This window comes from Pristiophorus japonicus, chromosome 15, assembly GCF_044704955.1.
Source record: "Pristiophorus japonicus isolate sPriJap1 chromosome 15, sPriJap1.hap1, whole genome shotgun sequence".
Lineage (NCBI taxonomy): Eukaryota > Metazoa > Chordata > Chondrichthyes > Pristiophoridae > Pristiophorus > Pristiophorus japonicus.
Genome location: NC_091991.1, coordinates 113939452 through 113955023, shown reverse-complemented (window position 1 = coordinate 113955023; position 15572 = coordinate 113939452). Strand labels below are relative to the sequence as shown.

Genomic DNA, 15572 nt, shown 5'->3' with positions numbered 1-15572 from the left:
TGTTGGTGATTTGTCCCTTTATGTGAGATTGTGGTACAATACAATAGAATATCATCCCCCCCCTTTAAAAGGGGCTTCGATAGAATTAATGGTGATGGGGGCTGTAGCTTTGTTAACCACACGAAGATTTGCACTTGATTTGCACTCAAGCTGAGTAGACTGTCGAAGCTTGAAGTTCCCTGCCAAGGAAAGGGACGACGCTCAGAACACACTGTCCTAAGCATAAGGACTCGGCCGCAGCAAGTGTTCTCCAGTTAAAAACAAGAAATCTTGTGCCAGTTTTTAAAGTTCTGATTACATGCGGAGATCTGACTCTTAATGCCCTACTCTGAAGTTATGACCGGAGCTGGAGAATTAAAAAAAATTATGGGGATTAAAAAAGTCACAAAACATGGAAATACTGGGTCATAAAACAATCACACCCCTCGCACTAGGGAGCAACTGCACCCTGAAAATCAGGCGAGAGAAACCGCTATTTAACCATACAAGATGGAGTAAAATACACTACAATGTGTATGTGACGCACCCTGAACTACACAGTGAAACATTTACACATTTATATATGTAATACTTGTTCTTGGGATGCTGGCGACACTCTGTTTAGGGCATTAGGTGTCAACTGTGCAGTGTGGGATAGGTTGTCACATGTAGGTCAAATCAGGCAGGGGTGGCAGGTTCCTGAAGGACACTTGCAAACCAGTTGTCTTTTCACAATCCAGCAGCTTTCATGATCATTTTTACTAAATTGAATTTCACACCTTGCCCTGGTGGAATTTGAACTCGGCTTTCTAATCCGGTACATGTGAATGGATTACATCGGTCAGCCTGGTTGCAGAATGTGCAGCTATCTGAATATCCCTCCCCCTTCTCCATCCAACTACTGCAATATTGTTTTGTTTCTATACTATTCCACAATCCAGAGGCGGAGGTTCATCTGCAAGTGGCTGTGTTTATCGCCTCGCCATTTTTATGTTGCCTTGGAGTTTTTACACAGGTGAAATAAAAGTGGCAAAGCTATGCTGTATAAAATCTCGACAAGCTTATAAACCAATCGCATTGGCTGTGGAGAAAACTTGGCCGGGGGCCAGGGCAGAAGGGGGATGTTAGGCGAGGACAGATGAGTGTTCCAAATGATGGACTCCTTCAGTCGATATTCGATGTTCAGAGTCTCTCATGAATAGCCATTCTGGCAAGGCACTTACAGGGAAGGCTGCATACTCACACTTCAACATACCTGCCTTCCTGACCACCCACTGGTTGGAACAGCTTTTATATAGTCTTTACAGCACAACATAGTCATTACAGCACAGAAACAGGCCATTTGGTCCATGCTGGTGTATATGTCCCACACAAGCCTCCTCCCACCTGTCAGCTTTGTCAGAGTACACGCATCAAGGCGAGGGGTCACAGTGATGGGAAGTTGCTTTGTATCCAAGGGTACCACAGCAGCTGCAGTCAGAGCACCCTCTTTACTGTCCCAACAACATGCCTTCAATCTTGGGGCTTCTTCCACTGCAGCAGTATTAGACAGCCCCATTCCACATCAGCCTCCTTGTCACCTTTCTGAATATTCAAAGCCAAATTACGAGTTATGGCCAGTTCTGCACTCTGGATTTGCTGCTGTACTACTTTACATCGCTACATTTACAACAGTGACTACACTTCAAAAGTAACTGGTTGGCTGTAAAGTGCTTTGGGACATCCCAAGGTTGTGAAAGTCTTTCTTTAAGAACGTAAGAAATAGGAGCAGGAATAGGTAATACGGCCCTTTGCGCCTGCTCTGCCATTTAAGACGATCATGGCTGATCCGATCATGGACTCAGGTCCACTTCCCTGCCCGCTCCCCATAACCCCTTATCGGTTAAGGAGCTATCCATCTCTGTCTTAAATTTATTCAATGTCACGGCTTCCAGATTTATAACCCTCAGAAGAAATTCCTCCTCATCTCAGTTTTAAATGGGTGGCCCCTTATTCTAAGATTATATCCCCTAGTTCTAGTCTCCCCTATCAGTGGAAACATTCTCTCTGCATAAAGCCCCTTCATAATCTTATACGTTTCAATAAGATCACACCTCATTCTTCTGAATTCTGATGACCTTTCCTCATGTCCTTTTTTCATTAGAATAACTTCACAATTAGTTCCTATGGAGAGTCTACTGGGACAGACTATTATTCCATCAATCTGGGCTTAATCCAGCTCCCGGTGGTGAAGAATGGAAGCAGATTATTATTCAGGGAAAACTGACTGGAACTAGTTCTAAGATACAGACAGATCCCTTAAGATTCGCCAATAGTTACAGCCAGTTTAATGGAAGACAAAAATTGCCACCTTTGGTATGCCAGTCCTGAACCGCTTTCATCAGTCTCCTTATATTCATCTAAAATCAGATTTAACATGCTCATTCTACGCAAAGCATGGAAACCACCACATCTGCAGCATCAACCAGCAGCTCCAGACAGGGCACCTGGCCTGTTGTTGCTGCGGCACAGACACAATGGGCCAAATTGCCTCTTTCTGTGTGGTAATATTTCTATGATTCTATGATACTCTCTGCAGAGTTCAACTTAACCAAGCACATGCAATTCTTTTTCATGTTCATTCTAAAATAAGTATGTGCAGAGAATTGATACACGAGAGAACAAAAAAAGAAATAACAGGAATTAAAAGGGTAAAGGGAAATATGGGCAAATCATTTCAGGTGAAGGAACTGGGGAATGGAGAATGATGCCCATTAAACAGACACCAGAGATCACAAACAACTTTTCAAGAAGAGAAACTGTCACAGAAGTTGAGCTGGCCGGGAGGGAGAAGAAACAAATACACAATTGCTGCAGCATTTTATACACTTTACAATAATGCAGATTTTATTTTGCGATTTTAACTGTAGGCTAAGTAGGTCAGATGAACGGGTTCTTGCAACTCTTTAAAGAAAAAAAAAATAAGCGTGCAAGGATCCCACAGAAGGCAAGTACTGTCCACTCCTTTTAAGTGTACACAGTATCATTGCTACACAAAATTAAACAAAACAGAAATACATACTTAAAGCAAAAATAACCAAAATAACAAACACACACCAACTGTCTGCAATCTAATGCGCCAATGTCAGGGCACCAGGTTTGAACATTTGAACTTTTCACAGTTGAGTACTTCATCAATTTTGTACAATTCAGAAACATATACACCAACACCTGCATGCAGGCAGCTCAGATTAACCTTCAACAAAGTTCAAGAAATAACCAGCTGATCCAACGAAGGCAGTAAACGGCTGTCAGCAACCATCATTCTATACACTTAGCTGAAGTACACATAAGTTACACAGTTGGCGAGAGTAGATTGAGGCTGCATAGGAATCAAGTTTCTGAAACTTTATACACTATATAAAAACTGCAGCATTCCAGAATTTAATTTTCTGTTTTCTTAAAAAAATTAAAAACATCAGAAGGAAAGCAAGATGGCTGACTGAAAACTGTGTGTGGAGAGAGAGCTCAGCAGCAGGGACTGACTCTCCCAATCATGGGTGCAGTTCTCTGGCCGCTGCTCTCACTTTCTGCTGGTACTGTGTCTGACAGGAGGGAGGGAAGGGAACTGTTTGTGTGTCGGGGGGGGGGGGGGGGGGTTAGCGAATGGGCAATCAGCAGACGGTAGTGGCTTAACAAACACACACAGTCTCAGAATCTGGCCTGCACTAGTTTCCATTTTGAAACACCATTTTTAACAAGTAAGCTCTTTCAATTCTGGAAAACTGAATTTTGGAGCCCTACAGTTTTGATGGGACTCACCAACATCTCTAACAAGGGAGAGTTGGGGAGGCTTTAAACACATATTCCCTTTTATTTTTAAAAACACCTCTTCAAATACTAAAGAAGTACAAACCTGTTTTCTGTTGCACACAGTTTATTTAACAATATGGTATATAAGTAAGAAATGAGTTTTTAACCAGTTTATACAGTGATTGAGAGTTTTGTTTCCTTATTTATAGTAATTATATAACTTGCATGATTTACACTATAATTGCTTTCTTCTCATTTCAAGTTTCACAGAGAATAAAGGAGGAAAGGAAAGGATATTTCTTCTATTAAAATCAGCACAATCTATCAGTGATCATCCTAGTTTCACTAAAACCAGTTTATCATGAAACAAAGCAACAATTTCTACATCTGCAAGACAAGGTTTGGCATTTGCCAGTACATGTGTGCAATGGTCTATTCCTATCTATACAAATTTAATACTTGAAACGCCCGCACAGACTTCACTATAGAAAAACCTTCCCAGAACACGTCAGAAAATTATTGGTATACATTATATGTTGCATTTTTCAGGAAATTTTCTTTCCCAGTTTTTAAACACAAAAAATGCTTAAAGTCTGAAAAATACAAAATAAAAAATATGAATAATATAACGAACTTGCTTTTTTTTCCATTTAAAAAAAATTAGGCGATGAGTCATTAGCAACAAAAGAAAACAGGAAACAAAAATAAAAGGAAAAAACAAAACACGACCAGAATGTGCAACCAGTCGGAACAAAAAATATATTCTTTGTATTTTAACAGCAAGTCACCCCTCAATGTCTTAGGAAGTTGCAGTTCCTTCCAGGGATTGCTCGTCCCCAGACAGCTGAAATTTTCAGTACAAAAAGTCTCAGGAAAAATTGCTCCCAAAATGCTACAAGTTTTCTTCCACAAACTTTTCTAGTGTGTCACATGTAATAGTGGAGCTCGTTAGGCTAGAGCTGTCAGCACCCAGTCCTAAGTCACCAGTGGCACTATGTATAGCACTAATGCTGGGATTAGTCAGTTGTGGAAGCATTGCACTCTGTTCTGGGGTGCTAAAGTGTCCCTGATCCATGGGGTTAGCCTGGGGTGCTGCTAGTCCTGGGTGTGGGGAGCCGGTCTGGGGAGAGACGTGGTGGGGAGAAGGCTGTGGCTGTATCCTGGGTGAAGGGCTGGAATGTGGAGGCTGGGACTGGGGTCGCGGCGAGGGCACCGGCTGTGGAGACCGCACCTGGTTGCTGAGGGAAGTGGCGATCTGTTGGTTCTGAAGGTGAGATGACTGCGGCTGTCCTGAGAGCATGTGCTGCTGGGGGCTCATGGGGTTGGGCTGGCCTGGCGAGCCCATTTGCTGCTTCATCTGTTGCTGCTGCAGAATCCGCTGCTGTAGCGTCTGTTGGATGGTGGGAGTCCCGTCAGCTCCCATCCCTGGCTGACTCAGCTGGTTTATCTGCCCCATCTGGGTGATCTGTCTCATTGGCCCACCTTGCATGGGCATGTGCTGCTGCATGCGTTGCTGTGACATGGCTTGTGGGTAAGCTGGTCCTTGTGGTTGCTGGAACGGAGTGTGACCTGCCATTCCTCCAGCCATGCCAGTGCCCTGTTGTTGCTGCTGCTGCTGTAGGAGCTGCTGGCGCCTGATCAGCAGCTCCCTGTACTGCGGGTTCATATTCGCCAAGTTGGGGTTGTGCCCAGGATTCATCATGTTCATGGTTTGGCCTTGGGCGTTCATGCCGCCTAAGCCTTGCTGCTGTGGGGACAAGGTAGCCCGCTGGGCACCTGCCTGCATGGGGTTCAAGTTCTGCAGTGGATTCTGCATGCTTGCTTGAGCGTGCATGCCTGCTTGCTGCATTCTGGGCTGGGCTTGAGGTTGCATGCTGGGTTGAGGCTGCATGCCGGGCTGGTTAGCCTGGTACTTAGCTGTTCGTTGCTTTATGAATGCTGCCATGAGTTGTGGGTTGGACTTCAAAATATTGAGCACCTGCTGCTGCTGCTGGGGGGAACTGGGCGATTTCAATGTCCGCAAGAGGTCCTGGAGAGCATTCGGGGAGATGTTGCTTCGCGGAGGTTGCTGGACACCTGGCATCCTCTGCCCTGCCGATGTCTGCGGCGATGTCATCTGCATGCTACTCCTCGGCATGCCAGTCTGCAGAGGCTGTGACTGTGATAGTGTCGTTCCTTGTGGCCACTGCCCTGGCTGCATGCCAGGCATCACCTGACCCATTGAAGGCCGAGCGACTTTCATACCCACGGCCGGCATCTGGTTGACGGGGCCGATCTGCTGTGCCATCATGCTTTGCCGTGCCATCCCTAGACCATTGTTCATGTTTGCCATTTGGTAAAGCTGTTGTTGCTGCTGGGCCTCGAGCTCAATCTGCCTGGCCACCTCCAACGCCGCAGCTGGCGGGGGCTGAGCAGGAGGGGCTTGGGGAAGCGGCGCGACCTGGTTCGTGGGCTTTCCTTGCGAGACAGTAGTGGGGGGTTGAGTCCTTGGTGGATTGGGGAAGCCACTTGGCAAGTTGTTGGATGGTGGGGTCTGAGGCGGGGGCTGAGGCTGCGGCGTCTGAGGGGTGCCTGGCTGCTGCTGTCCAGTGGGCGTAACAGGCGCAGCTGAGGTAGGAGAAGGCAAACTTTGCTGAGGCACATTTCCGCGCTGCATGGTGGCCATCCTTCTGCGGAGCATCTGCGCTTGCTGCAGCCGGTGTTGCAGTTGCTGCTGGCGTAGCTTATGTTTGATGTTGAGGCAGAATGGCACAGGGCATTTGTTCTCTTGGCAGTGTTTTGCATGGTAACAGCAGAGCGCAATAAGCTGCTTGCAGACAGGACAGCCTCCGTTGGTCTTGCGTTTGCAGCCCTTGGTGTGCTGGACGACCCGCTTCATCTTCTGGCAGGACGGCAACGAGCAGTTGGCATTGCGGCACTGGCAGGCGTGGACCAAAGACTGGATGCAACGTTGGATGCTGAGGCGACGAGACTCTTGCGGGCTCTTGGAAAGCGGATCTGGTTGGTTACTGCTCTCGTCATCTAGCCCCAAGCCCCATTTAACCATTTTGTGCTCATGGCCTTTGATGTTGTGGCAGTTGACACACAAGTCGTAGTCCTGGACAAGAGGGGGAAGAATGAAGTGAGAACCACTGTATTTTAGAACATAAGAACATAAGAAATAGGAGCAGGAGTCGGCCATTTGGCCCCTTGATCCTGCTCTGCCATTCAATAAGATCATGGCTGATCTGATCTTGGCCTCAACTCCACTTCCCCGCCCACTCCCCATAACTCTTGACTCCCTTATCATTCAAAAATGTATCTATCAACACCTTAAATATATTCACAGCTCCACAGCTCTCTGGGATAGAGAATTCTACAGATTTATGACCCCGAGAGAAGAAATTGCTCCTCATCTCGGTTTTAAATGGGCGACCCCTTATTCTGAAACTATGCCCCCTAGTTCTAGATTCCCCCACGAAGGGAAACATCCTCTCTGCTTCTACCCTGTAAAGCCCCCTCAGAATCTTATATGTTTCAATAAGATCACCTCTCAAACTTCTAAACTCCAATGAGTACAGGCCCAACCTGCTCAACCTTTCGTCTTAAGACAGCCCCGTCATCTCAGGAATCAACCTCATGAACCTTCTCTAAACTGACTCCAATGCAAGTATATCCCTTCTTAATCATGTTCTTCATATTATGCATCAATTCCACTTCATAGCATTTATAATTTTGATGTTCTAGGAAAAGATCAATATTAAAAACAAATAAACTTACACGGAATAGAATAGAATTTAAGAGAGATTCGTATGCATTTTAAGGCATGGGGTAGGTGGAAGGTTTCTGGCCCTTATTATGCCCTCCTTCCCAGAAGGTGCTCATTCTTGCTGGATCACAGGCTCAGGGCACCCTCAGTGCCTCGCCACTGATCATCAGCAGACTAATTGAACCTTGGGGGCAGTACTGCCAAGCTGTCTCCCGCCTCCATCTGCTCACCAACACACACTTTCCACTCAATAGTGATCAGTGGCAGGAACCCTGGTCAATTTTCCCCTCCTGTTCTCAATGGGCCTTGCTGTGCTGGGTTAGCTGATCTCAACCCAGCAAAGACTAGGGACTCCTGCTGCACACTGACTGGAACTGGTTAATGCACCTGCTAACTACACTTACCCCCCTCCAAGAGCTCTTATCAAACGACACAAGTGATTAACTTAGAGGATCACCGAACATGAATTATTTTCAAGGAGTTAGCCCGTCCTACCTCACAGACTGTGCAGTGCCACCGTGTTTCCACATGGTGCTTGCACTCGTTGCATGTGTAGACAAATCGGTCCTGGCCTTGATTGTGCAACTCCACCAGCATGCACATGGTGGACCACTTCGCACGGCGCAATGAAGAGAACTCCAGGTGCTTGTCCCTAGCCAGCGTCAGGAAAGCATCACGGCCATCCATCAAATCACAGCTCAGCAAGGAGTCGGGGTCCACAACAGAGGGCAAGGTGTTCACCACGGGTCCAGCATGGAAGTGGATCACAAAAAATACCTAGAAACGTAGAGCTATCATTAGAAAGGAACAACCAAGATCAGGGAATCGATGCATTTCTTACACAATGTTAGCTTGGAAATTCAATGCACTTTAAAAATAAAAATATCTGAATCAGAAACAGGAAAGTTTGTCCGCAGTTACTTTATAGGAATGAAACTGTTCCACACCTAATATCGCATCACATCCCATTTGCACTTAGAACGTGAGGATAAAGTGAACTTCAGTAACTCATTCCCCTTAAAAAAAGGTTGGCCTGACACCCGCTGCTGAGATAGATCCTGATAGTCACTGCAGGTCTTGGTTTGGGGGTGAGGGGTAGTCTTATTGGCATCTGTCTTCCATTGGCAGAGCTGGAAGATGAGTTTTGGCCAGTATACACCGTCTTAAATAACCCAATACGAGGCACAATTTAGAAAACATGGCAAAACACCAACTACACTGCCAAATAAAGAGGAGAGAGTTCAAAATGGTCAAAGCTGGGGCATAAACTTGGTTCCCTGCTCTAGCTAATCTTAGCAGTGCCACAAATCAATATCTGAATAACTAGTAATAAGTAAAGTGATCAACCAACTAACTCCTGGGTTAGCTTTTGTGATTTTCAGGAAGTAGTATTCTTCTTTTGACTGTTGCGTGCTCTTGCTCTCTCCCATTTGCCTCGATCAAGAGATGGAATGGTGCAGCCTGCAAAACTTTTCAGAGACCATTTTGCCACACTATGGTTGATCTGGCAGGAGATAGGGCATTTCTCCCTTCCACTCTGTGCCAGTTATTCCTCCTCGGTGTCTGTGTCCCTGTCTTTCTCTCACGCACAATTCAAACTAGCAAATTTACTATCTAAAAAAGCCACAACACAAACATCAATAGAGACTAAAACGGAAACTCAGACGCCCAACCTTCCAATATCTTAGTTACTGGACAACACGGCTGCTTAACTCTGCAGTAGTACACAAAGCACAAAGATAAAAGACCAACTGATTCCGCGAGGTGTAATATGATTAAGTAGGATTGTTCTGGAATCTGAAACCTATTATAAGCTTTTGTTCTCCCCCTCCACCTCACTAATATTCCCCCGACCAATCAATGCTGATCCTTTGCTATAATATATTTATCACATGGTTTATCACATGGTTTGGTATGAGTATGCTCAGTTCACTCTGGCCCAACAAACAAGCACATGGACTAGCAACTCATCGTATCTTTGTCTGTTCTCCCCACGTATATTACATTGTGGCGATGAGGATGGGATCCCAAAGCCATTTTTAGGGATCATTAAAGGACCTTCACGTGAACAAGTTTAAGGTGAAGTGTGTGACACCTAAACTGAATTTTTGTGGTTTTACTGTTAATGCTGATGCAGAAGTGTCTGCGTCGCCTTTGCGTATACACAGCAACTGCAGCGCCGATTCTCACAGGTTGTGTGCTGAGTTTCTGTTCGACGGGATCAGGACAATCATGGCCGCGCCTATGGGATTATTCGGCAGCCTCGGCACGTATGGCCGAGCTCGCAAACCATTCAGTTCTTACACTGAATGGATGGAGATGTTTTTGTAGGGCCAATATTATTGAGACCGAAGGTGCAAATGAGAATGTTTAAACTCAAAATAAAATAATTTGTAAACGGAAGAAAGCAATTTTTCTAATGGAGACCAGGCCAGATGTCTATGGAACATTGACAAACCTACTCGCACCAGGGGAAAGCAAAGGATGCGTCGTTTGAAGACATTGTCGAGAAACTGGAGGACTATTTCGACCCAAAACCATTAGAAATAGCAGTTATAACCAAAAATGAAGTGACACCATCAGTGAGTACATTACAGCTCTTAAGAACTTGTCTTTGCATTGTAACTTTGGCATATTTTTGGATGGTGTGTTGTGAGGTAGGTTTGTGTGTGGACTGGTGGATGAGCGCACACAGCCCAAGTTACTGAACACTCCGAACCTAACTTTTGACATTGCATGCAAAATTGCCTTATCTATGGAGATAGCATCTAAGAATGCTTGGAAGCTCCGTCCAATTCAAGTGACGAGTGCAGCTGAGGTCTACAGTCACAAAACCACCGCCAAACTGAAAGCTTGAGAGACTGGGTCAAAAGCATGTTGGAGAGAGCAGTTTAGTGAATTGTTATCGCTGCAATGGAAATCACTCACCACAGTCCTGTCAATACAGAAATGCGAAGTGTTTTCACTGCCGGAAGCAAGGCCATATTTCAACAGCTCACAGAGCTAGATCTGAAGCAGGAGGAAAAAAACATTCTAGTGGCAATGCAAAGCAGCAACAACAAATGGGAGGAGTTCACAATATTGAAGTGAACACACCTGACGTTGAAGAAATAGGCATCTACAGCATCTATGCCACTAGTGGCAATGCTAGCAGTCATGAGAAAGACTTTCGTACAAAACTTTTGATCAACACGCAATATATTGATATCGACACTGCGGCGGACTGCTCGATCATGAGTAAGGACACAGTAAGTTTAATCAAATACCACTTACAAAGAGTACCGTAGAGTTAAAAACCTACTCCGGAGAGGTCCTAGAGACATGTGGACAAATGGAATGTACAGTTCAACACAATGACCAGTCAAGTAAAGCTGCCTATTATTATAGTGAGCTACAACAACAGGCCAACTCTCATGTGCAAAGCCTGGTTGAGAAAGTTAAAACTTGACTGGAAAAACATCTTCAGTGTCAATGCTACAAAGAAGCAACTTGATACAATGCTGAAGTACGAAAGCATGCTCACAGACATACGAGGGCATCACTAGGTATGATGTGCATATCCGCATTAACTCCACCGCGAAGCCTGTCTATTGTAAAGCAAGGCTGGTCCGCTATACGGTGAAAAGTCAGGTGGAGGAAGAGCTAGCGAAGCTGAGAGAGAACGGCGTGAGAGTAAAAACTGAAAAAGTGAATGGGCTACCCAGATTGTGGTCGTGCCCAAAGCAGACAAACTGTATGCTTGTGCAGTGACCACAAAGTTACTATCAACCAAGCAATTGCTGATGAGCGCTACCCATTAACTACATTGCAAGATTTGTAGCAGCACTCTCTGGGTCAAAGGTTTTCTCCAAGCTTGACCCATCGCATGCTTAAGCTCAGCTAAATGTTGCCAAAGAGTCAACAGTATCTCACCATCAACACACACAAGGGACTGTATTCATACACCAAGCTGCTATATGGTGTAAAGTCCTCTCCCAAAATCTTCCAGACTACGTTGGATAAGATTTTGCAAGGAGTTCCAAATGTTTTTTTATTCCTTCATGGAATGTGGGCATTGCTGGCCAGGCTAGCATTTATTGCCCATCCCTAATTGCCCTTAAGAAGGTGGTGGTGAGCCACCGCCTTGAACCGCTGCAGTCCATGTGGTGAAGGTGCTCCCACAGTGCTGTTAGGGAGGGAGTTCCAGGATTTTGACCCAGCGACGATGAAGGAATGGCGATATATTTCCAAGTCAGGATGGTGTGTAACTTGGAGGGAAACGTGGAGGTGGTGGCGTTCCCACGTGCTGTGCTGCCCTTTGTCTTTCTAGGTGGTAGAGGTCGCGGGTTTCGAAGAAGCCTTGGCAAGTATCTGAAGTGCATCTTGTAGAGGGTACACACTGCAGTTCCGGTGCGCCGGTGGTGGAGGGAGTGAATGTTTAAGGTGGTGGATGGGGTGCCAATCAAGCGGGCCGCTTTGTCCTGGATGGTGTCGAACTTCTTGTGTTGTTGTTGGAGCTGCACTCATCCAGACAGGTGGAGAGTATTCCATCACACTCCTGACTGGTGCTTTGTAAATGGTGCTTTGGGGAGTCAGGAGGTGAGACACTCGCCACAGAATAGCCAGTCTCTGACCTGCTCTTGTTGCCACAGTATTTATGTGGCTGGTTCAGTTAAGTTTCTGGTCAATGGTAACCCCCAGGATGTTGATGGGAGATTCGGCGATGGTAGCGACACTGAATGTTAAGGGACGGTGGTTAGATGATCTCTTTTTGGAGGTAGTCATTGCCTGACACTTGTGTGATCTGAATGTTACTTGCCACTCATCAACCCAAGCGTGAATGTTGTCCAGGTCTTGCTGCAGGCAGGTGTGAACTGCTTCATTTTCTGAGGAGTTGCGAATGGCACTGAACACTGCAGTCATCAGCGAACATCCCCACTTCTGACCTTATGATGGAGGGAAGGTCCATTGATGAACCAGCTGAAGGTGTCTGGGCCAAGGACACTGCCCTGAGGAACTCCTGCAGCGATGTCCTGGGGCTGTGACGATTGACCTCCAACAATCATCTTCCTTTGTGCTAGGTATGACTCCAGCCAGGAGAGAATTTTTTCCCTGATTCCCATTGACTTCAGCTTTACTAGGGTGTCTTGATACTACTCGGTCAAATGCTGCCTTAATGTCAAGGGCAATCACTCTCACCTCACCTCTGGAATTCAGCTCTTTTGTCCATGTTTGGACCAAGGCTGTAATGAGGTCCGGAGCATAGTGGTTCTGGCGGAACCCAAACTGAGCATCAGTGATCAGGTTATTGGTGAGTAAGTGCCACTTGATAGTGGGTTCGATAGCTTCGACCACTTTGCTGATGATGAGAGTAGACTGATGGGGCAGTAATTGGACGGAATGGATTTGTCCTGATTTTTGTGGACAGGACATACCTGGGCAGTTTTCCACATTGTCGGATAGAGGCCAGTGTTGTAGATGTACTGAACCAGCTTGGCTAGAGCAGCTGAGATGTTGTCAGGGCCCATAGCCTTCGCTGTATCCAGTGCGCTCAGCCGTTTCTTGATATCAGGTGGAGTGAATCGAATTGGCTGAAAACCGGCTTCTGTGATGGAGGGACCTCAGGAGGAACCTGAGCTGGATCATCCACTCGGCACTTCTGGCTGAAGATGGTTGCAAACGCTTCAGCCTTGTCTTTTGCACTCATGTGCTGGGCTCCGCCATCATTGAGGATGGGGTATTCATGCAGCCTCCTCCTCCCATTTGTTGTTTAATGGTCCACCATTCATGGCTGGATGTGGCAGGACTGCAGAGCTTTGATCTGATCCGTTGATTGTGGGATCGCTTAGCTCTGTTCTAACATGCTGTTAAGCATGCATGTAGTCCTGAGATGCAGCTTCCCCAGGTTGGCATCTCATTTTAGGTACGCCTGGTGCTGATCCTGCCATGCTCTTCTATAATCTTTATTGAACCAGGGCTGGTCCCCTGCCTTGATGGTAATGGTAGTGTGAGGGATATGTCGGGCCATGAGGTAAAGATTGTGGTGGAATACAATTCTGCTGTTGTTAACCCATAGCACCTCATGGATGTCCAGTTTTGAGCTGCTCGATTACTTCTGAATCTATCCCATTTAGCACGGTGGTAGTGCCACACAACACGATGGAGGATGTCCTTAGTGTGAAGACAGGATTTCGTCTCCACAATGACTATGCGGTGGTCACTGCTACCAATGCTGACATGGACAGATGCATCGCAACAGGTAAGATTGGAGACGACGAAGTCAAGTAGGTTTTTCTGTTGTGTTGGTTCTCTCACCACCTGCCACAGGCCCAGTCTGGCAGCTATGTCCTTCAGGACTCAGCTAGCTTAGTCAATAGCGATGCTACCGAGCTACTCTTGCAGTCCTCCACCGAGAGTACATTCTGTGCCCTTGCTACTCTCAGTGCTTCTTCCATGTGGTGTTCAACATGGAAGAGTACGGATTCATCACCTGTGGGAGGGCTGTAGGTGGCAATCAACAAGAGGTTTCCTTGCCCATGCTTTACCTGAAGTCATGGGGTCCGGAGTCAATGTTGAGGACTCCCAGGGCCACTCCATCCCACTGTACTGCCACCTCTTGTGGGTTTGTTTACCTGTCAGTGGCACAGGACATACCCAGAGATGGTGATGGAGGAGCTTGGGACATTGGCTGAAAGGTATGATTCTGTATGACTATGTCAGGCTGTTGCTTGACTAGTCTGTGGGACAGCTCTCCAAATTTTGGCACAAGTCCCCAGATGTTCATGAGGAGGACTTTTTGGGCTCGACTGGACTGGGTGTGCCGCCGTCGTGTCCATAGCCAGTGCCAAGGTCCATCTAGCTTTATTCTCATTATTGTTTCTTGTTGCGGTTTGTTGTGGGTCTGGAGTCACATAGAGGCAGACCAGGTAAGGACAGCAGAGTTCCTTGTGTTTTTACGACAATCCGATAGTTTCATGGTCACCATTAACTTTTTGTTCCAGATTCATTTAATTAACTGAATTTAAATTCCCCAGTTGCCGTGGTGGGACTTGGTCTTGTATCACTGGATTATTAGTCCAGGCCTCTGGATTAGTAGTCCAGTAACATAACCACAATGCTACCGTACCCACGTTGCTTATGCAATCAAAACGATGTGCTGATCACAACAAACAACGAGGAAGAAAATCTAGATGTATTAGATCTAGCGCTTAAAAGATTGAATTCCCACAATGTCAAATTGATGAGCTGAAAATCTGCTTTTGTGCAGCCCGAGGTTGTGTACCTTGGTCTGAAAGTTGCTGCAAATAGCTTGAAACCAGTGAAGGAAAAGGTTGATGATGTCATCAATGTTCCAAAGCCACAGAACATTTGAGTTAACCTTGGAACTGTCCAGTACTAGGCACGTTTCTTACCTGAGTTGGCAACCATGTTAGCTCCATTGCACGAGCTTCTTAAGAAGGATGTCCAGTGGAAGTGGATGAAAACGCAACAGGAAGCTTATGACGCTTGTAAGAGAAGTCTCTCTAACAATGCTCTACTTGTGCACTGCGACACAGAGCGTGAGCTTAAGTTAGCGTGTGATGCTTCCAGTTACGGTGTGGGAGCTGTCATAAGCCACTTAATGAGAAACCAATCACGTTTGCATCGCCAATCCTCACAAAGAGCGAAATAAACGATTCGCAAATTGAAAAAGAAACACTCGCCATAGTGTTTGGAATCAAGAAATTCTAACAGTTCCTGATTTGCAGAAAGTATACGGATAGCCGATCACAAACCGCTCTGAGCAATATTGGGGCCCAAATCAGTCATCCCTGCAATGGCTGCATCAAGAATGCAACGTTGGGCAGTGTTGTTGTCACAATATGACTATACGATTGCAAAATGCAATCGCAGATGCCTTGTCCCGATTGCCACATGAGGATTCATGTGTTGGGAGTGAAGGTGCTATTTTCATGCTAGGTGCAGTTGACAAAGACTTTCCCTTGAATGCAACTGAGATTGCAGATGAGACTCAGAAAGACTCAGTAATGAAAGGAGTGTATGAAAACACCTTGAATGGATGGACTGATCAGTG

General features: G+C 46.0%; 1 protein-coding gene across 1 annotated transcript in view; it reads right to left on the bottom strand.

The window, feature by feature from the left end:
- Positions 1-2843: 2843 nt before the first annotated feature.
- The window catches only part of crebbpb (CREB binding protein b), a 123278-nt gene continuing 110549 nt past the window's right edge, over positions 2844-15572 (bottom strand). The window contains exons 30-31 of the mRNA XM_070901740.1: positions 8015-8296; positions 2844-6868 (exon numbers count right to left, since the gene is read on the bottom strand). Of these exons, the coding sequence (XP_070757841.1) occupies positions 4664-6868; positions 8015-8296 (2487 nt within the window). The 3' untranslated portion in view covers positions 2844-4663. The remainder of the gene's footprint in view (positions 6869-8014; positions 8297-15572) is intronic.